Source organism: Podarcis liolepis, assembly GCF_965112155.1.
Source record: "Podarcis liolepis genome assembly, chromosome: 1".
Lineage (NCBI taxonomy): Eukaryota > Metazoa > Chordata > Lepidosauria > Squamata > Lacertidae > Podarcis > Podarcis liolepis.
Window position 1 is genome coordinate 36,183,232 of NC_139554.1, and position 27,785 is coordinate 36,211,016.

The 27,785-nt window shown below is 41.0% G+C and overlaps 1 protein-coding gene across 4 annotated transcripts in view; it reads right to left on the bottom strand.

The window, feature by feature from the left end:
* Positions 1 to 13,285: 13,285 nt before the first annotated feature.
* Positions 13,286 to 27,785, bottom strand: part of SCFD1 (sec1 family domain containing 1) — a 44,474-nt gene continuing 29,974 nt past the window's right edge. For all 4 annotated transcript variants that reach the window (XM_083507911.1, XM_083507913.1, XM_083507914.1 and 1 more), the window contains 9 exons: positions 27,680 to 27,759; positions 26,816 to 26,878; positions 25,872 to 25,947; positions 24,988 to 25,041; positions 23,655 to 23,707; positions 22,734 to 22,767; positions 15,727 to 15,792; positions 14,965 to 15,033; positions 13,286 to 13,508 (listed from right to left, as the gene is read on the bottom strand). In XM_083507911.1, the coding sequence (XP_083364037.1) occupies positions 13,485 to 13,508; positions 14,965 to 15,033; positions 15,727 to 15,792; positions 22,734 to 22,767; positions 23,655 to 23,707; positions 24,988 to 25,041; positions 25,872 to 25,947; positions 26,816 to 26,878; positions 27,680 to 27,759 (519 nt within the window). In that variant the 3' untranslated portion in view covers positions 13,286 to 13,484. The remainder of the gene's footprint in view (positions 13,509 to 14,964; positions 15,034 to 15,726; positions 15,793 to 22,733; positions 22,768 to 23,654; positions 23,708 to 24,987; positions 25,042 to 25,871; positions 25,948 to 26,815; positions 26,879 to 27,679; positions 27,760 to 27,785) is intronic.

Below are 27,785 nucleotides of genomic sequence, written 5' to 3' on the forward strand. Positions count from 1 at the left end.
GCATGATTTATGCCCATGTACATTTCTCCTGGAAATTTAAAGCAAATTAGAATAGACAACGCATAAATTTTCGGAATAAAGAAACAAAGGAAATATTCTAGTTGTGTGGTCATTTTTGGCTCATCAGGGTGGCACTGTAGAATTGTTTAGTTACAGCCTTCAGATGGAAGCATGGATTTTAATTCTGTTGGTTATGGCAAGGCTTGTGCTTTTGAACACATTTTTTTTTAATATAAAAAAATAACGGTGGTGGGGAAAAAAGAGACTTTCTTTTAAAAAACACCCCATGCTGCAATAAATCAGCTTGATGGGTATATACCTCCTAAAATGATTTATGTCAAAGGAACATAAGCAGAACAAGCCTAATACCTATTTAAACACAGAACTAAAATGAAAGCACTGTTTTGGCCCGAATATAAGCTGCACCCGAATATAAGCCACAGCTTTAAAATTCAAGGGGGAAAAAGAAAAAAAAGACAATATCTGAATATAAGCCGCTCCCTTAAAATTCCGCAGGCACTCACCCCCGTTCTGTTTCACCATATGTCTGTTTCAGCAGCAATATCATAAAAGCCAATTTTTGTAAGGTCGCAAATGTAAGCCGCACTTTAACTTTTCACAGTCAGAATTTGGGGGAAATGTGAGGCTTATATTCAGACCAATATGGTAATTAACGTCTATTCATAGGGAGAAATGCTAGTAGGACTTCTGCAGCACGATATATTTTATTTTATAAGAATATGCAAGCATCATGGTGGTATACAATAACACCATTAAAAAGTCATAAAATTCAAAAATAATACAAAAAAAAATATTCCCCACTGAGGAATGGGTAGATTTGGGCTCCATATCGGGCCAGGACTGCTTATGAAATCCATTTTAAGCACAAAAACAAAAGATTACTAAAGAAGCCACAGTGTGTTGGCAAATAACTTGGGTGTTTTATTTTTAGTGCCAATGCAAAAACATACTACCAGCTCTGTCCATACATCCTAGGAGGAATCCAAACAGAAATGCAGCTGGAGAAAACCATGGAAGAGAGAGCTTCATAAAACAGCACAGTCCCACCCCCCAGACCATTGTTCCATAGTTGTGTTCCTGGGTGCTTTCTGCAACTGGTCCTGGTGCTTGCTGCCAAAGAGAGGGAGTCCAGTCTCCCCAAATGTTCCCATGGCAAATGTTAGGTAACTTTTAACGACAAAGAGTCCTATTGCTTCAGTGCTGGCATGATTCAATAGATCCCAGAAAGCTTGAGGTCAGTGATAGTTCATAGCATCATAATTCGCCTTCATGAGCGCCAGGCCTACAGGAAGCCCATTCAGGCACCTGATTGTTGCAAAAATATTTTTGTAAACCAAAGGCTTCTCTATTCATTGTCCCAGAAATGTTGTTTTGGAGTTCAAAAGGAATGTATCCGATCGCAAGGCCCCAGAGCCAGGTATTAGGGGAGACGCGTAGATTAAACTATGTGTTTCAGATGCAAAACTTGAACCTTTTAGAAAGATGCTGCCATGTGTCTGTATTTTTTAAAAAATGATAATCTAAGTGCTCAGGGTAGCCAATGTTCCGGAAAAGCTCTCAGCAGGAACTGTAATATGGAACTCACTGCTGCTTCGTTGCTCAGCGTCACCTCAAGACATCTGCTAAAAATAAAGCTATAATGGGTACATTGTTCTTGGACTTTTGTTGTTGTTAAATAGCCTGTTACCACACTATGGACAAATAAGGTTCTTCTTGGCCATCAGTCCATTTTAGCTGTTACTTCTTTTTACCCCACTGAAACGCTGATTACCAAGCTTCCCAGCAACTTTTCACTCAAGAAGCCCAAGGAGCCCATGCTATTTTTGATATCTCTAGGAGCTATTCAACCCACCTACCCCTTAACTCCCGCCCCCATTGGTTGCCACCAGCTATTTCTTCCTCTGTCTCCTTTCTTAATAAATTAAGGACAAAAACTGTTGCTGGGAAACTTAATTGCCAGGATATTTATTCCTTCAGCCCAAGGTCAGAGTCAGAGTCAGACTGTCTTTTATACCTTGGAATTGTTTTAGCGACTACAACAATAAGTTTATTAGAAACAAGAGAACAAATGTAGGTCCTTCTGAAGCCAAAGGATGGTGTCTCTGGACACTCAATTAATTTCTACATCTGGCATTTTATCCTCAGGAACTTTGGACACCAAATACTTCTGTCAGTTTGGACAGACTGCTGGCTCATGCCTTTGATCCAGCACCAACATAGGCATTTGCATGGCTGACTCCTTGTCTCTTTTGAGGCAACGAAACAAAGTTACTATGTCCTTACGGAATTTAGAACTCATGCCAATATAGATGAATGGGTTGTAAAAACTGGCAGATTTGGCAAAAAGGCTGGCTAGGCTACTGGTGAGTGCAGGCACCTGAAACCCACATGCTGACCACATGGAGATGACCACATAAGGAGACTAGGCCAAGAGAAAGGCTGAACAAATTACAAATGACACCTAGAGGAATAGAAAAGAGGTTGAGGGCACCAAATCTGTAAATACCACATTTCATTTCACATAATACGGCGATTCTAGAATTACTGCAGTTTTTGGAAGAACATTTTAGTTTTATAACTACGGAAATATCCACTCTAAAGAAAGGAAAGCTTTTCAAAAACCTCCATGCATTAACTAACTAAATGAAAGGCAGATTTGTTCTCCCTCCCTCTGTTCAAAAAAATCTTATGAAAAATAAGAAAAAATGGTGTATGTGGCAGCAAAGTTGGCATCTGGGTTTATTGCAGGCTCTGGTACCAGTGTCCATGTTAAGTCTGGTTGCTGTATTATTGTGGGTGAGGATTTGTTTAAGATTGGGTGGCTGTCTGTAGGCAATGAAAGGTCTTCCTCCCACAGCTTGATGCCAACTTTGCTGCTACATACACCCAGACAACACCATCACTGGACCCAACAACATCAAACATACCATCTCAGGTCTATTCAATTGGTCATCTTCTAACATTGTGTATGCCAGCAGTTGTCAACAGGTTTATCATACCCATTGAGTCAATCACCCATCCCCTACTACCCTCCTGAGAAAAACCCCACCCTCCCACTATATATAAGGGTCTGGTGACTTCTGTTTCAGTGTATCTGAAGAAGTGTGCATGCACACGAAAGCTTATACCAAGAACTAACTTAGTTGGTCTCTAAAGTGCTACCGGACAATTTTATTTTCCCTCCCGTCTGTGTCAGACCAACACGGCTACCTACCTGTATCAAGAAAAAATTGTGTTTTTAAATTTATTTCATTGCATACATATGTTGTACTGATCCTTTATCCACTATTTAAGGGATAGAGGTCAACAAAGTGAAGGATGGTTAGGTGAGGTTTTTCTTCTCTTCCACCCACACACCACCAGATGGGGAAAGTGCTCCTTACTTGATCTTTGTTAACTAAGTGTGGCAATTAGAGTTATTTATTTGCAACACATGTATCAAACCCTTCATCAAGGACTTCAGAGTGATATGGCTGGGATTTCCAGAAAGCCTTCCCTCTAGGTACTTGCAAGACCAGCTTAATGTCATGGACAGAATTAAATCAGGAGGTTTCAGATAAAATTAGGGTTGCCATATTTCAAATAGTAAAATTCCTGACACCCACAAAGTTGTTGAGCATTTTTTGGGATCAAACCCAAATTGTTGAACTTTTGGGGGGAAACCTACCCCCCATAGTGATTTAAAGCTTTTTGAGTGGTTTTCCATGGCATTTTCCCTAACATTTTGCCAATTCAGCAAAATATCCCCCAAAGCCATTTTTACACCTGAAATCCAGGACATGTCAGGAGTTTTCCTGACGTATGGCAAGCCTAGATAAAATATTGTACTTGAATAAGAATACATTTTCTGCTTATGTGCTTGGGCAAGGCAGTATCTTTTCACCTCAGACCACTCTCCGTAAAATAGGGATACAAATAAAGCATATCTCGTAAAATAGGGCTACAAAGAAATTCCTAGATGCCATGAAAATGGAAATGGACCTTGAGTATAAATATTTAGGGAGGAATAAAATGCCTGAATTATTTTAATTTTTAGGCTCTCAGCCTTCAAGGAAAATGTGGTTTATTATACTTTGCACCGTTTGTCTTCTTTGAAAATAGGCATGGGGTTTCAGATAGTTCTCAAACTTTGAGCAAAGAATGTGTGTCCTAAGTCTTGTGACCGTATCTCAATATTTGTTGAGTTGTATCCTACTAAATCATACAGGTCCAGACCCATTGAAATCAATGGGCTTAAACCAGTCATGCCAGTTGGGTCTTCTCGTAATATGATGTGCCTAGAGCCAACCCAACAGAATTATCTGACAAAAATTTAAAGCATAATGCCAAATGGCTTTTTGTCTCCGTTTTGTTTAGCCAAACAGTGACTGATCTCATAGGTCTGCTGAGGAGCAGTTTGGGAGCAAGAACTGTGCTTGATTTTTTGCATTAAAGGACACAGTTCTGATCAACAGCAGTGCCATGAGAATCCTTTGTGCTCTATTTCTATGCTTTTTGTTAAGCTGGGACCAGCTAAGCTGTGGAACCATCAATTTTAGCAAACTGCTAATAACGATATTGGTCTATTGCTACATTCTCACTTTACTTTCTCAGGTGGACAGGGGATGGAATCCCATTTCACAACCATGGATTTCAATACTGATGATATCCAGCTGTTTCTCTTCTGCAGACCACTTCCTCTCAGTCCTAGAATCATAGAATCATAGAGTTGGAAGAGACCACAAGGGCCATCAAGTCCAACCCCCTGCCAAGCAACCCCCTGTCCTGTCCGGTATCTTTGCCAGTCTGCCTGATATATTCACTGGGGATGTCTCATTGCTATCTCAAATTCAACAGTCCAAGGCTTGACTAATTTTTGTCCCAGGATGGTCTACTCCAGACACACAATCTAGGCTTTATCTTTGACCCTTCTGCTCAACACATCAAATCCTTTCCCTAGTTGCGGCCCCTCTCCCTTCTCCTTGTACAACACTTAAAGAACTCCAACCTTTCTTCTGCACTCTTGGCTAAAACGCTGGTTTATGCTCTGGCCATACCTGTTGCAATCTTCTTCCCTGGCCATCCCCTATGAACTCTTTTCCTTCTATCCAAAGCACCACTGCCAAAATTATTCATCACTCTGATTGCTTAGGATCATGTGATGCTCTTCACTAGGTACAACCAGAGGTGGCTGCGGTGCAAGGATTGAGGGGGAAATGTTGGGCTGATGCGAAGCATATGGATCTTCTAAAGTGGTGGGCAACAAGACAAAATCATGTCCTCCTGTCTCTGATGCCATTTCAGCCAGCTCAGATGTAGTCCAGTCCTACTAGGTATAGAATGTTTATGTTTGTGTGTGTGTGTGTGTGTGTGTGTGTGTGTGTGTGAGAGAGAGAGAGAGAGAGAGAGAGAGAGAGAGAGAGAGAGAGAGAATTCAGTAGTTGGCTTTGCAGCATACAAACTGGTATTCTACAAATCTGTTTTTTTTTTAATATTTTTTATTAACAGGCCAATCACATCACATTATCCAAATCACATTAGTTCCAAATTATACAGCCGAATTTTAAATTTTTGTTGGGGGTACCCATACATCAAGCTCCGGACGAGTCCAAACATCACTTATATTGCTGCATTAATTAAACAGTTCTATCCAGTTCAATCCAGATAGTCCTTTATTACTTTCTTCATCTTCTTGTTGTTATTGTATATTCCTTTCTTTGCGATCTCTGATAATTTTCACAAGCAGATTGGAAACAGACATGCTCTGTGCGGGTTTTGTACTCTCCAAAGATCATATTGCTCAGGGACAGCCGCTGTTCCTCACTTCCATTAAAAAAATAAATAAATCTTTGGTCTGTCCTTTACTTTTCTCAGACTTGCCCAGTATATCAGGAGGCTCTGTCAGGTCAAAATTACATTCCAGCAATCCTTCTCATTCCAATGATCCTGATTCTCCTCCTCCTGTCCTTCTTTCTCCGGCAAGCCTGTCTTGGCGAGACGCCATTTTTTGACTGCGTCATAGAATTTTCCTCCGTTCTCATTGTTTACCAATCCTTTCTTTAGCTATAATCCATCCCACACAGTTTTTAACTTCCTGCTTGTGATTAGTAAAACGCAACGATCTTGTTTATTTCTGGGGTGAAGGGTTATTAATATCACATAGTACAAAGAAAAAATGTTTTTTCCTCCAGCCCCCCTTCATTCCAAACATACAATCTCTTAATGGTGATTCATCAGAAGATTTACTTATCCGTCCATCACTCCTGGTCACAGAGATCCATTAATCAGCAGTCTTATCTCTCGAGCGTTACTTGATGTATGTGCTTCAGCTTCACTCCAATCGTATGTTTCCAGTTATAATTCCGAGCTGAAGCTAACCAGCACGCGTTGATTGGAATCGGCGTCAGGAAGAGCTGACCGCATCGAGGGCTCGTGCCAAGTGACCGGCACCCCCAGACCTCGGATCTGGGGGTGCATTGTGGACATCGCTGGCAAGGCAGCCCCCCCATCTCCTTGGGGGGGGGGGTAGGAAGACTGCATACTTCCCATAGCAGCCTCTTAATTACCTCGTATGGGTCAGAGAGATGTTATTGTCGGCCATCTTCCAATGCGCCACCTGGTGGCCCCCCCGATATTCTACAAATCTGAATGGGATTCAACCTAAGTAGATGAGCAGAATGCAAGCGATGCATACAGGTAAATGAAAAAATAGAATAATTTCATCTAGTTCAATCACGTCAGACAAAATGGATGTGAACAATATGCCACTTTTAGGACATGAAAAAAACATCTATCTTAAGTTGATTATTCAGAACTGTACCCCCAAAAGGTCATCCTTTTATTTTTGAATGAAACACTCCACAGATAAAATCCTTAGTGTAAAATATGCTTAGGTGAATGTTCGCCTTGCATCTCAGCTGTTTGTACAAAGCCTACTAATTCTGTTCAAAGTCAGCCTAAATATTTCCCAAAACACTTGATGAAATCTGCACAGCAGCTGGAAATGCGATGAATATATTATTCCATGCTTCTGAAATATCTGTAATGATAATTCTATTTCTAAGCCTAAAAAAACAAAAACAGAGTGTGAAGTTTTCATAAACTGGATAAAATGAATTGAATCCAACTCTTTTTTGAGACGAAGGCTTCCTTGAACTCCCTGTAATTTTGTTTGTGGCACTTGATCATGGCTGATGGGAGCTGCAGTTCGATAGCATCTAGAAGGCCACAGCTAAACCGTGCCTGTTTTGATAAAAAAAGACCAACTTTTATGTACTCCTATCTTTGGGGGAAGCTCTGTATTAGTTTTGGACATTCCATTCAGACTGTTTTGGGGGTCCTTTTCATAAAATGGCTGCAGTCTGGAAGCCACTTGGAAATGGTCTCACAAGGCAGTTTCCTCATGGAGTAGGCCAATAATCCACACCTGGGTAAGGTCACTTCCTATGCGCCTCTAGCAAACAACATTGCAAAGGAGACTTCCCTGTGCTAGAGGTTCTTAATTTAGACAAAGGTCATGGGAATTTCAATAGCAAGGTGTGTATGTTACGTCCTTATAACTCACCAGAGAGTCCTTCTCTACACAGAATCAAATTCCCTCCCATTATTGTTTCTGATCCCATAAATCACTTCAGGGCAATTTGTTTGAAAGGCATATTAGGCACACCTCAGGGACCTTAGCACAGAAAGTTTCCTTCGTAACCCTAAACTTCCCCTCAAACTTATTCTGAGACATAATTCCCATTTCCGTCCTTATTCTCCCCTAGCCCCATACATAGGGAAAAATGAAACTGAGTAACAAATCAGAGCATTTAGATCTTGATTTCTGTATTTTTTTAAAAAAACACACACCATTGAATAAATAACCTGGAAAACCATGGCCCAGATTTTCTAGGACCCCCTTTCTTTTAAGCAAAGTCCAATATGCCTTGTATGACCACTCAGGAAAACATAACAGGAACAAACTGTCTACTTACCTAAGACTTCAAAATGAGACCTGTTACTCTGCAACAGGCTGGAGCTGTCCATCAGCACTACCTACTGTCCGTAGCAGCACACCTACAAGTCAGTGAATGAAGCACCCGCAACAGAATAAAGACAATACCTATTGCAACCATGCTGTAAGTGCCTATCTGAGGGGATGGATGATGCAATGGCACACTCTGTCAGTTGCTCTACATGACTTAGAGTAATTTGTAGCACCATAAATGCTGGAGGCATTCGAAGTTTCGAGGTCTTGACGTTCACAACTGTCGACCTAGATCTGTCTCGCAGGGCAAGCAGAACAAGGTGATTAGGCGAAAGTGAAGCAGCCATTCCAAAAGATCTTGCACTTGCCCCCAGCCTCAGTTTGTATTTAGACTAACATAATCGAAGTCTGGAAGGGGCAAAGATAATCTAATGCCTTGAGCGACCTTCCTCACCAGCCAGCATTTTGCTTCTTCCTCACCAGCCAGTGTGGTGTAGTGGTTAAGAGCGGTAGATTCGTAATCTGATGAACCGGGTTCGCGTCTCCGCTCCTCCACATGCAGCTGCTGGGTGACCTTGGGCTAGTCACACTTCTCTGAAGTCTCTCAGCCTCACTCACCTCACAGAGTGTTTGTTGTGGGGGAGGAAGGGAAAGGAGAATGTTAGCCGCTTTGAGCCTCCTTAAAGGGAGTGAAAGGCGGGATATCAAATCCAAACTCTTCTTCTTCCTCCTCCTCAATATACCGAATCTTCCAAATTTTACCATGCAGCAGCCAGAGAACATTAGTGAAGAATATTCCCAGTGCTTGAGGTAGGCCTGCTCAAATGCTAAAACTGCTTTAGATAGCTCAGTGCTTTGTGCGATTTCATACATGGGAAATCCCTTGGCAAAAGAATACAAATAGATTGACAAGCCGGAGAATCAACTTGATTGGGGTGAGGATTGCTTTTCCAGCCCAAGAGCTGCAATTCCCTTATGGGCAGCCTTCAGGGGCCTGCATGCCAGCGTTGGGCAAAAGTTTCCAGAGGCAAAAGTGGGGGGCAAAATGGACGATTCTTTTTGCAATGAGCTACATTCTAGCCATAGTCAGAGGTTTCTACCCTTCCACTCCTCACCCTCTTTCTAGAGAAGCAAAAGGCATTGTGATACGATGGTTCGAGGATCCATTCTAGCCATGCAAAATAAATCCAGGATTTATTTGCAGAGCGCCGCTGGTGAGAGGCATGGCATTGGAAAGTTCCAAAGGCTGGGTAGAGAGCCCCGGAAGACTACATTTGACCCTAGGGCCTAAGGTTCACCATCCCTGGACTACATGCTTATCTTGAAGCAAGACTGTCTCAAAGTTTTGGCACTAGTCCATCTAACCTACTTTTGATAACTTGGAACCAGGTTACGTTCAAGCTTGTTTTGTATAGCCCTGCCTGGTTAATTTGATCCTTGGGAGAGACACTATTGGGCTCTATACTTCTGAGGTTTATTTTATGCCCACTAAGACCAGAAGTAGAGACATCACCTTGCCAACAAAGGTCCGTATAGTAAAAGCTATGGTTTTCCCAGTAGTGATGTATGGAAGTGAGAGCTGGACCATAAAGAAGGCTGATCGCCGAAGAATGGATGCTTTTGAATTATGGTGCTGGAGGAGACTCTTGAGAGTCCATGGACTGCAAGAAGATCAAACCTATCCATTCTTAAGGAAATCAGCCCTGAGTGCTCAGTGGAAGGACAGATCGTGAAGCTGAGGCTCCAGTACTTTGGTCACCTCATGAGAAGAGAAGACTCCCTGGAAAAGACCCTGATGTTGGGAAAGATTGCGGGGACAAGGAGAAGGGGACGACAGAGGACAAGATGGTTGGATAGTGTTCTCGAAGCTACCAGCATGAGACTGACCAAACTGCGGGAGGCAGTGGAGGACAGAAGTGCCTGGCGTGCTCTGGTCCATGGGGTCACGAAGAGTCGGACACGACTAAACGACTAAACAACAACAAGACCAGAACCTGTAGTGTGGCAGTATCTGCCTTTTGGTGGGCACTTCCAATTAACATGAGGCAGGTAATTACTGTATTGGCATTTATTTACTGGCATAAAACTCACCTGTTCACCCAGGCTTTCCCTGAAGGATTCACAGAATCATAGAACTGTGGAGATGGAAGGGATCCTTAGGGTCACCTAGTCCAACACCTTGCAATGCAGAAATCTCAACAGAGTCCCCTATCCAATGTGAAACCATACTGGACTCTGCTTAACTTTGCAAATGTGCTGTTTTTTTAAAAAAATATTATTGCTGTCTCACTAGGCAGTTTCAGCTATGTTGTCTTAATTTAATTGACTGATTTGTGATGTATTTTTCATTTCTTTTATGAATGTAACCTTGTTAGTGATTTTATGCTGGCTCTGATAGCTTTCTTGATGCTGGTACAGAAAATCTTGCAAATAAATAACTCCCATGTGCAGCTTCATTTTCAAAATGCTAATTGTGATACCTAATTTTCCCAGGGTGATGAATGGCCTATGAAATCTGGATGTACCTTTGTTTGAAATCTGGATTATCACTGCCTGTGATGGTAGGAGCATTTGGAGGGAGGGGGAGGGGGCAGTAAAGGATTTGAAGAAAATGGCACAGGGATATACACACTATAAGGGTTATTTTATAGCCTTGGTAAAATGCTTGATATGTATTTGAATTTACTTTAGATAATGTCAATCCCTAGAGCAAAGTAACTCATCATTATCAGTGAGACACACAGCTCACTCCCTTCCTTCCTTCCTTCCCAATTTTAGAAAGAGTGTCTGAATGGATTTTCATTCACGTTTATATTGGAGTAAGAGATCCTAGAATAATAGAGTTGGAAGAGACCACAAGGGCCACTGAGTCCAACCCCCTGCCAAGCAGGAAACACCATCAGAGCACTCCTGACATATGGTTGTCAAGCCTCTGCTTAAAGACCTCCAAAGTAGGAGACTCCACCACACTCCTTGGCAGCAAATTCCACTGTCGAACAGCTCTTACTGTCAGGAAGTTCTTCCTAATGTTTAGGTGGAATCTTCTTTCTTGTAGTTTGGATCCATTGCTCCGTGTCCGCTTCTCTGGAGCAGCAGAAAACAACCTTTCTCCCTCCTCTATATGACATCCTTTTATATATTTGAACATGGCTATCATATCACCCCTTAACCTCCTCTTCTCCAGGCTAAACATGCCCAGCTCCCTTAGCCGTTCCTCATAAGGCATCATTTCCAGGCCTTTGACCATTTTGGTTGCCCTCCTCTGGACATGTTCCAGTTTGTCAGTGTACTTCTTGAACTGTGGTGCCCAGAACTGGACACAGTACTCCAGGTGAGGTCTGACCAGAGCAGAATACAGTGGCACTATTACTTCCCTTGATCTAGATGCTATACTCCTATTGATGCAGCCCAGAATTGCATTGGCTTTTTTAGCTGCCGCGTCACACTGTTGCCTCATGTCAAGTTTGTGGTCAACCAAGACTCCTAGATCCTTTTCACATGTACTGCTCTCAAGCCAGGTGTCACCCATCTTGTATTTGTGCCTCTCATTTTTTTTGCCCAAGTGCAATACATTTCTCCCTGTTAAAGTTCATCTTGTTTGTTTTGGCCCAGTTCTCTAATCTGTCAAGGTCGTTTTGAAGTGTGATCCTGTCCTCTGGGGTGTTAGGCACCCCTCCCAGTTTGGTGTCATCTGCAAATTTGATCAGGATGCCCTTGAGTCCATCATCCAAGTCGTTGATAAAGATGTTGAATAAGACCGGGCCCAAGACAGAACCCTGTGGCACCCCACTAGTCACTCTTCTCCAGGATGAAGAGGAACCATTGATGAGCACCCTTTGGGTTCGGTCAGTCAGCCAGTTACAAATCCACTGAGTGGTAGCATAGTCAAGACCGCATTTTACCAGCTTCTTTACAAGAATATCATGGGGCACCTTGTCAAATGCCTTGCTGAAATCAAGGTAGGCTACATCCACTGTGTTCCCTTCATCTACAGGTTGATGCAGGTTGGGGTGTTCTGGTCTGGAAATCAGTTTGGTAATTTGGGATTAGAATTCTACTGAATCTGGGGCTTGGATTAAAATCCCAGTTTATTTCCCACCCATCAGCAAAATGGCAGGTGGAGACGCAAAGAGTAATTATTTCTTGTCCCAAGAGTTTTTAGTGGTAGGTTGCTATTTGCGCCCCCCCCCCTCCCAGCTTGCCATTTTCAAGGCTGCAGAGTCCTTAAATCTGTGTTGAAACCCAAGTACTTGGATAAATTCCACCTACACCTGTAACCAATAAAGTTGTGGTCATTTTTAATCCAGATTGTTGTCTGTCTGAGTTGTTATTAACCATATATTACATGTAAACACTGACGGGGGGGCAACACTGAGACTAAAGGTGACATGGGCTTTGAAGATACCCAAACTCAGGACACAAGGGAGAAACGTGCTAAGAGGAAGGCACGCTTGGCAAATCCACACTGTGATCAACTCTCTCCCCCCCGGAAACCAATGTCCCCACTGTGGAAGGACGTGTGGATCCAGAATTGGCCTCCACAGTCACTTGCGGACTCATTGTTAAAACCGTGTTTATGGAAGACAATCTTACTCGGCTACGAGTGGTCGCCAAAGAGGAGGAGGAGGAGGAGGAGGAGGAGGAGGAAGAAGAAGAAGAAGAAGAAGAAGAAGAAGAAGAAGAAGGGTCTGTAACTAACACTCCAATGGCATAATGGACTTCTGTGCTTTCAAATGAACTTCCTCTACTGTTCCCTCCAGCCCCTGCACACCTTCAAAATCAGCTTCAGAGTGCTGGAGGCCTGTTTGGAGCAGATTTTGGGGGCTATAGAAGAAATGGCACTCCCATTGCACCTGTGGAACTATGTGTGTGGGGCATCGGCAATAATTCACAGGTTATAGAATATACGACTGGTAAATGTTCACATAGTACAGCGATGATCACAGATCTCTCAAGACTCATTAGGCTGGTACAAAAGTCTCACCCCGCTCTGCCCCCAGGCAAAATGAAGTGTTTCCATATCAAAGGCTTTCGAAGGTAAGAAGAACTGAAAAGCCACCTTGTACAAGAAAGATGAAAGATGAATGAATGATTAATAATCTATGCACACACAATTGAATGCCTTCACAGCTAGATAAAATTACACAGCTGAGCTAAAATAGAACGTGTTCCTTAGGAGGGATCTGAGCTTAATTTATTCCAACAAATTAAATGAAAAATATTAGTACAAATTACATTCCAGATGCAATAGCCTACCAATAAATTATCACTTGAATCTAACAACATATAAACAAACTGAAGAAATATCACAGCAGGCAGAATCCAAGTGTTGTGGTTTATTTGATATCATTCTGCATGTAGTATGTCTTATATATATAGAAGTACAGAATATCCTTTAATAAAAATTATCAGTTTAAGGGATCATTTGAGGTTTAAATACTATGCACAGGTTAAGGTGTTACATGTTGCCATGATCTTTTCTTCACATTTTGTCAAAAGGCCAGATAATCTTTTCCTATTTCTGTCCAAGTTGGGAAAGCTAAATATAAAAAGATAAGAAAAACGTTAGATTACCCATTATACTCCAGTTTATAAGGAGAAAACTGACTTCATCCAAATACTGTGTACTAATGTATTACTAAATAGAAACAAAGTAGGCAATATTTTCAGACTCAAAATAATTTATTTTCTCAATAATGTTTCATAGAATAGAGCAGGGTTGAGGAATCTGTGGCTCTGCAGATGTTGCTGGACTCTCATCCTTAGACAGGATGTCCAATAGTCAGGGATGACAGGAGTTATATAGCAATATTTGGAGGACCATAGATTCCCCACTCCTGAAACAAAGCAATATTTTTAGTTAAGGAATGATTCTTCCCTGTGGGTACACAGCCCTTCTCTCTTGAGCATGACAAGAGACAGCACAACTGTCTGACTGGGAGACCTGGATGTGTGTCATCTCCACATCATACTCCATCTCTCCACTTAGACAAGTTGCCTGGGTCAGATCTTCCATTTCCAAGATTTCCATGGGATGAAGGCAAACCAATTTATTTTAAGTCCTACAGGGATTCATCTGCATGTAGGGTACTGTGTGCCCACAAAAGGCTCATGGGGGGAAACCCCAAAATAAACACCTAGTACAGTATAGGTGTGAATCATGCTTTCATGTCTTTGCAGAAGAACTCCATTATGGGTACTTGTTATGTAATAATAATAATAATCAATTAAATTTATATACCACCCTTCTTCCAAAGATCACAGTGTGGTTTAAAACATAAAAACTTAATACTCAGATATTACTTTGCTCTAATACTACTAGAAAAAGATTTAATATGCACAAAACATCTGGGAGGGGAAGTATGACCAGCAACGCTAACTAAGCCAAGCTGTTAAACCTTCTGACCATCAGGAGAGGAAGTTATTTTAGCACTGCTACATAGTGAAGGGAAGATCACTTTAATAGGGACACCACTTTTACTCGTTCCTGGTTTTTTCTGCTTCACACAGCCCTCCCTTCACACGGGATGAACAGGCTGCTGTTGAGGAAACAAGTAGCAGCAGGGTAAGTAGAAGCAAATTTGAGAGGCTTGTTTTACACCAGGTTTCTGGTTCACTTTTCCAATAGGTTGGAAAAGACTTTGCAAATTCAATGGAGTTGGTGCTGGCCCGCCCAAAGCAACATCTGAGAAACTTGCAAGCTGTTTTCAATCTAGCTGACGAATCACCCCACATTTTAAAAAAAAACATGCCTCAGATAGCTGTGAAGTATGCCTGCAAAGTGTGTATTCTCTCCCTCCCTGCCAGCTCGTTTCCTCTATAGCACTTCTATGAGTAGTGAACATCTTGCCAAGCGCAATGAACCAACAAACTTGATGGGCCGTTCTTGGGTTTACGATGAATACCACAAATAAAAAGACTTGTTGAAAAAAACTTTTAGTTGACTTGTGCATTATATTTTAAAATGATAACTGCATTATCATTTAAATTCTTACCTGTTTTAAAAACTGTGCAGCATTAAAGAGTTCACTGCAGCCATATAAGACATGTTTACCTTGCTTGCCCTATGTGAGACAACACAGATTTAATCAAAACATTGCTCATTTTTATATTAGGAAGGCCATTCTACAACTTCAGAGAATGGAGGTTTTTTTTTTTTTTTAAAGAACTGCAGTGTAGCAGGAAGAGAGCTCTGTTTTCCCCCATTGTTGTATATAAGCAATTGACAACCAGAACAACAATTTATTTATATGCCGCCCCTCTGACTGGGTAGCCGCAGCACTTTGGGTGGCTTCCAACAAATGAAAACACAGTAAGACATCAAACATTAAAAACTTCCCTATACGGGGCTTCCCTATTTAGCCTATCTTTCTGTTAAAAACATTTTCAAAGCATTTTAAAAACAAACAATATAAATAAAACCATAAATTTGTGAATCTGCATTTCAACCCTCACTTGTGTTTCAAACATACCACAAAGAAACGTAATTGTTTGCGGTGGAAAGTTAAAGAAACTGAAGAAATAAATCACTGACTTTACCATTATATAAATGACCCGATGTATTAATTTCATGTGTGTGCTGCTGCCTTCCCATTTACTTCAATGGAGGAGGAAGCATGGTGCACATGTATCTGTGTACACGTCTATACTTGTGATTAAAATGAAAAAGGGAGTCCACTTGTGTACCCCAGAGAGGCATGCAAAAAAATGCAAGAAGAGATATAATCATAAAAGAAACTCATAAAGTGGTAACATACCTTTACGTAATCAATAAGGTTTTGGTATTCAATGTAATTGCCTCCTCCAACTACAAACACAATTGCCTACAATGCAAAAACAAATGAAACAAATAATATTCTGTAGCTACTGCTGCATTCTAAGCTCGCTACAGAAAGAAGATACAAATTCGTCATATTTTTAAAATAGTTGTATTTGTGTTATTTGGATGCATTTCAGGGCATCAAAAAGCCAAGTACCAAGAAAGTACTCGGTTTGTGATGGTAGAAACAGAACTTTTCAGCTGTTTAAACCTTTAGACTGCATCTCAAAATCTGGGCACAGCAATCCTATAATCCTGCCAAATCCTTTTGGGGAGGGTAAGATGGGGCACAAATGTGGATCCACTAACTCAATGATCTACTTGCCATGGAGACCTTGGTATGCCCATGGAAAAGCTCTGTGGATGTAGAGTTCAATCCTGGGATTGGTCTTCAATCTGTTAAATCCAAAGTTGCTTTGCTCCTGTGGACCTGGATTTGGACCATTAACTATGCCAGCCTGAAGCAGTGCAGTTACCGTATTTTTCGCTCTATAGGGCGCACCAGTAAAGGGAAGTCTCTTTCTGCACGTAACTGTTAGTCTCTTTCTGCATAAAACTGCTCCATTTTGGGGAAGTTTTGCTCCTCTTTTTCTCTTGCTTTCTGAGAAGTCTTGCTCATAGGTTTTTCCCTGCCTTCGCACACACTGTTACGAACCTGCTCTTCACGCCTAGCTGACCACATCCACAGAACTTGATTGTTACATTGTCTCATGCTATGATCAATCATTAAGTAACAGACATCCCAAGCTCACGGAAAACAAACTGTACTTGCTCTCCATGCCTAGCTGACCATATCTACAGAACCTGATTGTTATATTGTTTGTGCCAATTAATCCCTAGTTACAATTCAATTAGGAGGCTTCATTTCTCAGCCTTCTCTCCATCAATGATAAATGATCACATGTAATCCCCACCTTTCACATGTAATTCCCGCCTTAGTACTTATGTTAACCAATCACAAGTTTCTGTGTGTATGTATCAACCAATCAGCCACAGGCACACCTTTGGCAATGCTTGTAATATTCAATAAAACAGGCTCCCAGGGTCCGCCCTGGACGGACGCCTAGCTACACCTGCCTCTCTCGTCTCCCATGATTTTTCATTCCTACATCTGGTGACCCACGACGTGCCAGATCCCTTGCGCAGCCGAGCAGTCAGCCAGCCTCATACTTCACTCGACTGGAGAAGTCTTAGCCGGCTACACCGTGAGTATGGGGGGGGGAGCTTACAAAGTCCCAGAAAGTGCATGCTACTGAACTGCTTCATTTAGTCAGACAGAGAGGTGCAGGTGCTCATGTTTCTTTAAAGGAAATTGAACAATTGCTAGGTGAGATCGCATTCCAATGTCCCTGGTACCCCGAGGCAGGCTCCTTGGGGGTAGAGACTTGGCAAAAGATTGGAAAGACTCTTTTTGCAAAGCCCAGGGCTCCTATTCATTGTCTGCTAACTTGGCAGAAATGCGCAGTTGCCGTGGCAAACTTAGGGCCCCTGGCCTCTCAGGCGTCTCCCACGGCTCCTGCACTTCTAACTATTGCAGACAATCCCCCTCCTTACCCCAAGCTTTTGCCTCCTGCACAATCCTGCCAATCCCTCCCTCCTTTGCCTGCTTCCACCTCATCCATTCCCCCTTCCCCCCCTCCTGCATCTGCTCATACAGGAGCTATGCCTCAGCCCACAACCATTCCCCCTTCCCCCCCTCCTGCATCTGCTCATACAGGAGCTGTCCCTCAGCCCACAACCACCACCCCCATCCCCCCTTCCCTCCCTCCTGTGTTTCCTTTGCATGCACCTGCTTCTTCAGAAGCTGTGTCTCAGCCCACATCCACTTCCCCCCCTCTTCCTTCCCCCTCTCTTTCTTCCCTCCCTCCTTCCACCCCTCCCTTGCCTGCCTCAGCTCCTGCCTGTTTCACAGGAGCTGTTCGTGTTGCACTTTCTCAAGCCAGGCAAAAAGGTCTCCTTTCCTTAGAGGAAGAATCTGAGTGGGCTGGTGAAATGCCATCAGCTTTCCCTGTCTCCAGCTCAACCCCATCAGCTTTCCCTGTCTCCAGCTCAACCCCATCAGCTTTCCCTGTCTCCAGCTCAACCCCATCTGCTTTCCCTATTTCTTATGCAAACCCAAGCACAGCACAACAACAGGTGCTATACGAAACCCTTTCTTATTCTGTAATGCAAGAATTAAGAAGGGCCATTGTGGATTCCAGTTTAAAATCCACTTATTTGACAGGAATGCTGGAGGGAATAGCAACTGCTTCAACTGCAATCGCCCAGGTCATTTTGCTAAACAATGCAGAGCCCCTGGCGGGGGTCCAAACAGGAATGGTGATGCCAATAAGGCTAAACCTTCCAAGAAATGCCCAAAGTGCGGTAAAGGCTATCATTGGGCAAATCAGTGCAGGAGTTCGAGAAACTCCCTAGGGGCCCCACTCCCGGGCCAGGACAAATAGGGAGCCCCCCCCCCGCCGTTAGTCTCCACTATTAAAACCATCTCAAAGGATACACGCTCTGATTTTACCATCAACTTAATTAATCAAAAAACCAAAGACACTGTTTTACCTGGTGAAATTGTGCTTATGACCACCCAATTACCTCCTAAAGTCGCAGGCTTAATTTTACCCAAATTTTCTGCGGCCAAAGAAGGAATCCAGGTTATTCCTGGCGTTCTGGATCCTGACTATGTGGGCACAATAATGGTTCAGTTTTGGAGCCATATGCCCATGCAATTAAAAAAGGGTGAGTCTTGGGAGCATTTGGTGGTGCTCCCTTCTCATCCTACTGCTTCCGTTATGGATATTAATTTGCACGAGCTTTCTTTTTTTAATTGCAGCCTGGGGCGTGGGTGGCCCCCAAAATTCTTCTAAAAGCGTACAGTGGCTGCCTGTTTCTCTGCCTGATAGTTCTGAAACCATTGCATACATCCAGCCCTGTGTGCTGAAAATCCACCTCAACCTGTGGGGAAGAGATTTACTGCAACAATTACAAGCTACCATTCAATTTAATGAGTAAGCTTGCACTTCCCCTCAACTGGAATTCTTCTGGTTGTGTCCTGGCTATACGTTTAATTACATTCCAGCAAACATCAGCCATGGCACACCTTGCTGTTTAAGCCGTTTGTCCATCATTTTACCCAAGAAACACCATTTATCCTGCTCTTGATATCGCTGCTCTGTGAAATTGACTAACGATTGTGATGCTTTTGTCTCCTTTTTCAGTAGGTCTGAATATATCTCTTTAGTTGTTTCTCTCTTAGGAGTCCCTGGATTGGCTGTACGGAATCGTGTGAACATTAATTCTTCAGCTTATTCTGCAGAAAAAGCCCTGAATTTTACTTCAGAAGCTCTTCACCTTTTGAATAAAGAACAGAGTGGACTACATAATGAACTTTTACAAAATTGTGCTATTGATTATCTATTGATGATTCATCATTATGGATGTGAACAAGTGGACAACATGTGCTGTTTTAATATTACTGATAATTCCAAAGCCATCCAAAAGCAGATCTCTCATTTGCAAAATCTTACACACCACATTACACAAGACGTTAGATTTTCTGGCCTCTGGGATTCTTTCACCCAGTGGCTTACTGCTTGGCTACCTAATCTTACTTGGCTTCGTACTCTCTTTCAATATGCCCTTGTCATTATATGCATCTTAATTTTGTTATGTTGCTTCCTCCAATGCGTTACTGGCCTCATAAGCCTTTTCTCTCGGCTTCTCTCTCCCCCTCAACCACCTAATAAACTTCTCGCCGCCTACTTTGCGAAATGGCAACACCAACAGTAAACCTAAGGTGAGATGTGGACGGGCTTATTTTGGGCATGCGTTGGCAAACCACGTATCCCGAAGTATTCTTGTCCCATCGACCCTGGCGAACTTATTTTGGGCATTTGTTGGCACACCACTAATCCTGAAATATTTTTGCCTTATCTACCCAGAATGCCTCGCAAACAAGAAAAGAAAGGGGGAGATAAAGGGAAGTCTCTTTCTGCACGTAACTGTTAGTCTCTTTCTGCATAAAACTGCTCCATTTTGGGGAAGTTTTGCTCCTCTTTTTCTCTTGCTTTCTGAGAAGTCTTGCTCATAGGTTTTTCCCTGCCTTCGCACACACTGTTACGAACCTGCTCTTCACGCCTAGCTGACCACATCCACAGAACTTGATTGTTACATTGTCTCATGCTATGATCAATCATTAAGTAACAGACATCCCAAGCTCACGGAAAACAAACTGTACTTGCTCTCCATGCCTAGCTGACCATATCTACAGAACCTGATTGTTATATTGTTTGTGCCAATTAATCCCTAGTTACAATTCAATTAGGAGGCTTCATTTCTCAGCCTTCTCTCCATCAATGATAAATGATCACATGTAATCCCCACCTTTCACATGTAATTCCCGCCTTAGTACTTATGTTAACCAATCACAAGTTTCTGTGTGTATGTATCAACCAATCAGCCACAGGCACACCTTTGGCAATGCTTGTAATATTCAATAAAACAGGCTCCCAGGGTCCGCCCTGGACGGACGCCTAGCTACACCTGCCTCTCTCGTCTCCCATGATTTTTCATTCCTACACACCAGACCATAGGGCGCACCTAGTTGCTTTTTTTGGGGGGGGGGGGAAATAAGGGAAAAAAATTTATTCCCCCCCCCCCAAGCCCCAAAGAGCAAAGAAGCCATGGATCCTGCTCAACCTCGCCATCGCTCCCGGAGCTTGATGGGCTGGGGGCGGGGGAAGCCCAAGCTTCCCCTGACCCCAACTCCCAGAACGGGCCGGGGAGCGAAGGCGAGGAACTCCCGCCGGGCTCCGCAGGCTTGTGGACAGCTGCCCTAAGCCCGGGGTGTGCAGCGCCGCGCTCCCCGGGCTGCAAGCACCTATCCGCAAGCCTGCAGAGCCCGGCGGGAACTCTCTCTCTCTCTCTCGTGTGTGTGTGTGTGTTTGTGTGTTTATAAAGACAGAAGAATCCCTGGCCTCTTCAAAATTTTGAGGTCAATGTCACCCTTATTACAATGTAAGATTAGCCACTCCTGTTCTAGAAAATGTATGATTACTGTGGATAAACAGTCAAATTTTCTTTTAATTCTCCAAAGCAAAAAATGTCCATCTGTAACAAAACGTCAGTTTAAACACTCACTTATTTTTATTGAGTTAAGTTACTACCACAGATGCTATTTATTATTGTGATTTTAATTACTTTTTTATTTATTTAAGGTATTAATATATTTCCCTTCATAATATTTATCTCAGGACAGAATGTGTTTTGATTTACGCCTTATGGGACTTTTTATAGTGGAAATGCAGCATCACATTAAAAATAGATAAATATACAAACATATAAATCATGGGCTTCATCCGATGCTGTCCAGCTTTGAAGACAACAGACTTCCACTTGCACAACGGGACTTCACCTCTCTTCCTTTCTTGTAGTCTCTTTCATGCCATCAATTCTGCTCTGAAGGGCTGGAGGACCCTCTAGAGTGGATTTTATTTGGCAGGGTAAGTTTCTAAGGGTCCTCACACAACGACAGATTGTGCCTCATGTATTTTGCCAAAGGCAGCTAATTATCCACACAATTTATTTTGCCATAGGGTTTAGATATTTTATTTTTGCAGTTAAGAGCATTGAACTATTTATATTTGATCCAATTCTAATTTAAAATAGCAGTTTCATGACAAAATAGTCATTTAACGGAAAAGTATTGAATCATATTTATTTCTTAAATATTTGCAGTCTGCTTTTCTATTTCAGGGAAATACTCGGCATCAATCAACATCAAAATAGTAAACGTCATCTAAAAAATGATAACCACCATAACCAATTAAAAAAAACTCCCCAATAAATCAAAATTTACATTAGATAACATTTTAAAACACTGCAGTTTTACTGCCTGCTGGAAGAAGAGCAGAGAAGAAGCCCGGCAGGGCTCCCCTGGAAAGAGCATTCCATAACCTTGGCACCACAACACAGAAGGCCTTGTCCTCATGCCCACACTTCTGGAAGTGAAGGCGCACAGCTGATGTAATATTCAATTAACTTCATTCTGTTTGACCATAATATTGGAGCTGTATATCAACATATTTAAGCTTAACCATTTCTACATTCTATTACAAAATATGATCAGAGAAGTCAAAACTGGTTTTTGTTCTTAGCAACATTTCCCTGTAAAAATAGGGATTTTGTAGGAAAGATATATAAGCAGTAGGAGTCAGAAACCCAGTCTTCTGTTTGAGAACTGCTTCTGAATTGTGCATCCCAATAGTGTTTTTCATGTGCTTTCCTTCATGTGTAATTCTCTATAGAGGAAAACCAGTTACTGTTCAAACAAGACCATCAACTTCAATATTGTACCTAGGAAAGACTGGGAAGAGACTCTGAGCTTGCTCACAGCTCTTTTCCCCAACACAGAGAAGTGAATGACCAGACTAGGACCTTTAACTGATACTCCCAACATTAAAACCAAATACCGATATCTCCCTTGCGCAATATTGTCTGCACAGGGCTATTATGCTGGGACTGGGTCAAAGTTAGGAGAAAGAAAAAAGGTGCAGAATGTGTGTTTTTTGTGTGTACCGACTTTCAGCAAAATGGTGACTTTTTTTTTGAAGTTACGTTTTACATTGCTCCTTAGAAGTGACATTTTACATTTTAAATTGCTCATCAACCAAGAACCTAAACACATTTCTTTACAATTAATTTCTCCTAATATCTTAAGTAAATGTGTTTAAGGCCAGGGTGTTAAGAATGTTGGAAAAGATTAGCTTATGCTTACTTGACTCTTTGAAGATGAAAGGAGCTTACATTCGCGGCTGAATATCATTTAACAAAACTGTAATCACACTAATGATTTCATATAACGGGATCCAATTTTCTGTAAGGAGTGACCAACATCTATTATATTTAAAGCAAATGTTCATACCACTGATTTGGAGAAGTACGATCTGTTCTTACCTCCTGAAATGGATTTTTGTTTCTTGGAACTGAGCTGAAATAAATAAATAAAAACTTTATTGAAAGCTCAGTTATCTTTTAAACATCAAGCATTCAATATTCATAAACACCTTGAACTATAAAACAGGAGCGTTGGTCTTACCTAAAATGTGTTTGTGACTGGGTATTAATATTCCTCTAAGTGGGACTGTGTTCCTTCTCCTGCTTGCCAGGTTCAGGCTCGGGGCATTTGTGTAAGGGCTAACTCTTTGGTGACAAGGCAATTAGAGAACCTGCTGCTCTAGAGGACTTCAGTTGACCTTTAGTGGTTCACAAGGCAGAAATTGCCACTGTTCAAGCTTCTAAAAAAAGTTTAAAGCTCCTAAAATCAATCGCATATTCTCAAACTAACCATTTCAGGGTTGTCAGGAACAGAACTTTCAGCCATCAAATGCTTGGATTAACAGGAATGTTTCAAAATTTCTCCTAAAAGTTCATAGTGAGGAAGACAGACACATCTTATTAGGGAGGGCATTCCACAAATGAGGGAATGTCAAAGGCCCTGTCATTGGTCACTGCCAACCAGGGAACCCTTAGTAGTGGGTCCACAAACAGGGCCTCCTCTGCTGATCATAGGGCCCAAGATGGTTGATAATGAGAATGGCACTCGGTAACCTAAACATTTAACTTAAACATTAGAAAAGCACATCCCAGAACACATGAGTTGTAGTAGAGTTCTGTTCAGACAAGAGAACTTCATCTTTTTCTCCTCTTTGTGAACCCTCAAAATCTTGGGCCAAGTGCAGATTTTGGCATGTGTACAGGAGGATCCAGATAAGAGAATGGTTGCTTTACTCTTTTATTTAATGTTACACAGACTGCACATTAACTATATTTCAAACGGCAGGCATCACACTTACTAAAATTGCATGGTAAACTCACCTGTCACTGCCACGCAACATCTTAGGGTCAAAATACCTGTAGTCATCTGTTTCCTATTTAACGAGAGAAATCTTGGTAACAATTTATTGCTATGTTCAGTCCCACAAGTTTGACTACTGTGGCTTCTATTAATCCATTTCCCAACTTACAAATCTAGAAGTATTCATACATAAAAACAAACACATATGCTAGCAGCCACCAATATTCATTCAGTCACATTGGTAAAATACCTATGTTAGCTGCTACCAGCTGGTGGGTGAGAAGAAGAGGTGGCTCATGGGAAATTCACAACTCCCAAACTTTTCAAAATATACTACTTGCGTAATATGTTCTAGCTCTGAAGCAATATATTAATCTAAAGATGTCACTAGTTTTAGATCTCACACTAGGTCCCCCAACAGTATGTTTCCCCCCCACATAGTAAGCAAGATTGCCTGCTTTCTTTTCAAAAATGGCAATGAATTTTGAAATGATGCACCAGTCAAATTTATTTCAGCCCATGATTTACTAGTACTATTAAAGCAAAATAAGTTTGTTTTTAGAAAACGTGAGGCATGACATATTTTTTTTTTTACTGTTGACATCATTATGATATGAAGGATTTTTTCCTCCCTCAAAGACACTCAATATTTTTATTGGCAAATAGCACCAGTTTTTCTGTCTCTACTTTTGCAGTTACTTTTATCAAGGAGGTTGAAGAAGAAATAACTCTCACTAGGCTATATTTTCCAGATTATATCTGTAGAATTAAAAAAACCTCCTCCCAAATGAATCCACAACAATTTTCAGAAATTTAGTTTATTCTTGTGCATACCAATGTACAAAAACTTCTGAAAGGAAATATCTCATAGAGATTCATTTCATAGGCCACCAAAATATGTGCCCTCAGTTGTGTTTGGGAGCTGTTTTTCATGATACAACCTCACAGATGTTGGTTTTTCTATAGTATTTACCACCTTGGTGGCATATTTGTGTGTATATCTACACCCACACAAATAAGGAAAGGTAATGAGATGATACTGAAATACTTGTTGAAGTTTTATGTTTTGGTCAGCTTCATCATTCTGTTAAACTGTAAAGTGGTACATGCAGATTTACAGATTTACAAAATTGTGTATATCAGTATTTTAAAAAAATTATTAAATTTAATGCACACCCTTCACTAGCAGAAGCCAGAGTGGGTTACAACAATTTACAATTCAGTATTAAAAGCAGTTAACAAATTAGTCACAGGTATAGGGTGGATCTGGAAAACACACCTCAGGTTTCAAAGGCCACGGTAAAGGGACTTTATAAATAAAATCTAATGTGCAAGCTTGTTTGCTGTACTTACAGGATTGGACTTCATCTCCATAAGGTTGTCTAAAATGCGGGTGACAGGAAGATTCTATAGAAGAGAGTACTTAATTCAAGTAAATTGCAGAAATTGTTGTTCAATGTAGCTTAGGAAAGAAACAGGCACAGACACAATTGGATCACTTTTCACATTGCTATTGGAGCCCTTCCTCATTTTAAAATGAATACAGTTGGCCTGCTATATATGCCTCTGCCATAGTAAAATAAGCACACACTATCGGAGTGTTTGTTCCCAGGGTAAAAAAGAAAAAAAAGAGAGGTGATTCAGATATTGCATTTATTTATTTATTTGGTCATTACCCATCCTTCACCCTGATGGAATAGCAATGGACATACCAGGTGGAACAGCACACAGGCGGCCTGGATATTAAGACTGATGGAACTGCGCCCAAGTTAGTAGCCACTGAACTTTGAGCCTCAATATTGGGGAAAGCAGCTTCAATCAGTTAGCCTGCAGCTTGTCTTAAAGCACCTGGTTTTTCCCCCTTTCAAAGCTCTCACTGGGTCCCAACTCATCTGCCACCCTCCTTCCTTGAGAAACAGTCAAGAAAGAGGAGATATAATAATAGGTAGTACCATGGAGACTGATGGGAACAGACAAGTCTTCAGAGATATTCTGGAACTGTAGTAGATTATTCTTGTATCGCTTATCAATTTCTTTAAAATTCTAGGTGTCCCATATGAACCACTGAATGCCAAAGAGCTGCATGCAACTTAAGAAACAGTTTGCCCTTTTCTTTAAAGTTTCTTGTTGGCAGTCCAAGAAATCTAACCCATGCTTTCTAGTTATACTGTGAAATATCATTAGAATATGAACATGCTTAATGTTCGTCAACATAGAATCTACATTGTTAAACACACCTGTTGCTTTAGCACGAAATTCTTGACTCCTTCCATCACAAACTGGGATCCTGTATTCATGACACGTGAGAAAAGGCTAAAACATAAAGAGCACATCGAGCATGATTTTGTGTACTTTCAGGTGTTAAAAAAATTATTATTATGGTGAACTATACCATATGAAGTTAAGAAACAGAAATTAAGCATCAAAGATATGAAGAACTGCCACCACTCCCTTTTGTTCTGTTTCCGATTTATCTGAATATCGTTTATTTTTTAATGCACCTTTTGTTTCTTTGTTCATTTTTTTTATTTTATTTAACTGAATTTTTAAAACAAAAAATAAAATTAATAGGAAAAAACCTGCGTGTGAAATATTTTACCACACTTTTCTTCTATACCCTTAGGATATACACAATCAGACTATTAGCTGTTGTTTTTTTGTTTTGTTTTTTGTATGGAAAATAAATTTTGCATCTACTTTAACCAATGTAATGCTTGGGAAGCTCTGTATTGAAACAGCCTCTAGAGAGTAGAGCGAGGGTTGCTGGTGGGAAACTGCCAAGCAGTGAAATCCTGAATCTTTAGCAAAGCTTCTGCATACCAATTCATACCAATACTGCAATACTGCATACCAATATTACTATTACTGCTACTACGAATCTGCTTTTGGATTTATTTTTTTCTGTTGCTTTTACTTATATTATACAATTTCATTGCTACATAATATTAATTGAATTTTGTTTCACTCTTTGTTGTTCTAATAGCAAACCACTTTGGGAGTCCTTTGGAACCGAAAGCACAGGGCAGTAAATTAAATAAATGAATAAATAAATAAATAAATAAATAACCTAAGAGAAGTTAAACCTCACAGGCAGAAGCGATCAGAGGCAGCACTCAACTTGTTCCCAGTAAAAAGGCAAGGCTTTTCAAGTAGCAGTAACAAAATGTACTTTGAAACTTACCCCAGAGACTTGGCTGCACTGTTTCCATACGTAGTTGGAGCTGAAGCCATCTTGGCAAAAGCTCTGTGAAATAAGTAAGTTAATATCTGCACACTTAATTTATTTTCATCAGAACATTACTAAATCTACCAATTATACAATGAAAGAAGCATTAAGTTTGAAAATCTAGCCTTTCTAGGCATTTGAGGATGAAACTGCTCTTTACTTCACATTAGAAAGGCAACATGACTAATAAGCACATACTACAAATAACACCTGTCTCCTACTTTACTACCTCCCAAATACTTCAGCTTCACAATTCACAAAAATAAACCGTTTTGAAAGTATTATAGAGAAAATTCTGTGTTAAAAGCAGAACAAATAATTGCAATACATGTTCAAAGTCAAAGGGGTCAAAGGGGACAGGAGGGAATAGCTTAAAAAGAAAAGAAAAAAAGGTATTTTTCAGAAAGAATTGTAATAATCTTATCTATTACACTGGCTATCATCCTGAACCTATAAAAGTCTTAGGCCAGTTTGGTTTGGAAATGTTATATTCTAATACTTTAAAATTTCTGTAATCACTATGAAGACCCTTCTCCCCTAGAGATGTGACTATGGTACTGAACAATGTATGACTGCAGATGCTGAATCTGACTGCTGCTCCACAATCGTGAGAATCTGAGGCACTATATTTTGAAGCAGAATAAGTTTTTAGTGTGCATGGTAGTATCTAATGCACTTTTTGTTGAATTGTTTGAGGGGAAAGAGGGACAGGATGAAGTGCCCAGTAGCCAGACAGTAGACATTTTCTTGCAACTCCAGGTCTCTCTAAGTTTTTGCAATATATAATTTCACTGCTTTATGAAAACAAAAATAACTTACTTCCATTGTTTAATGTAGTTTAAGGGACTAAGATTACACCCTGCATCTGTCAACGCTTTTTTGTATTGTTCCAGATCTGCCTAGAATCAAACAGGAGATTTGAGAT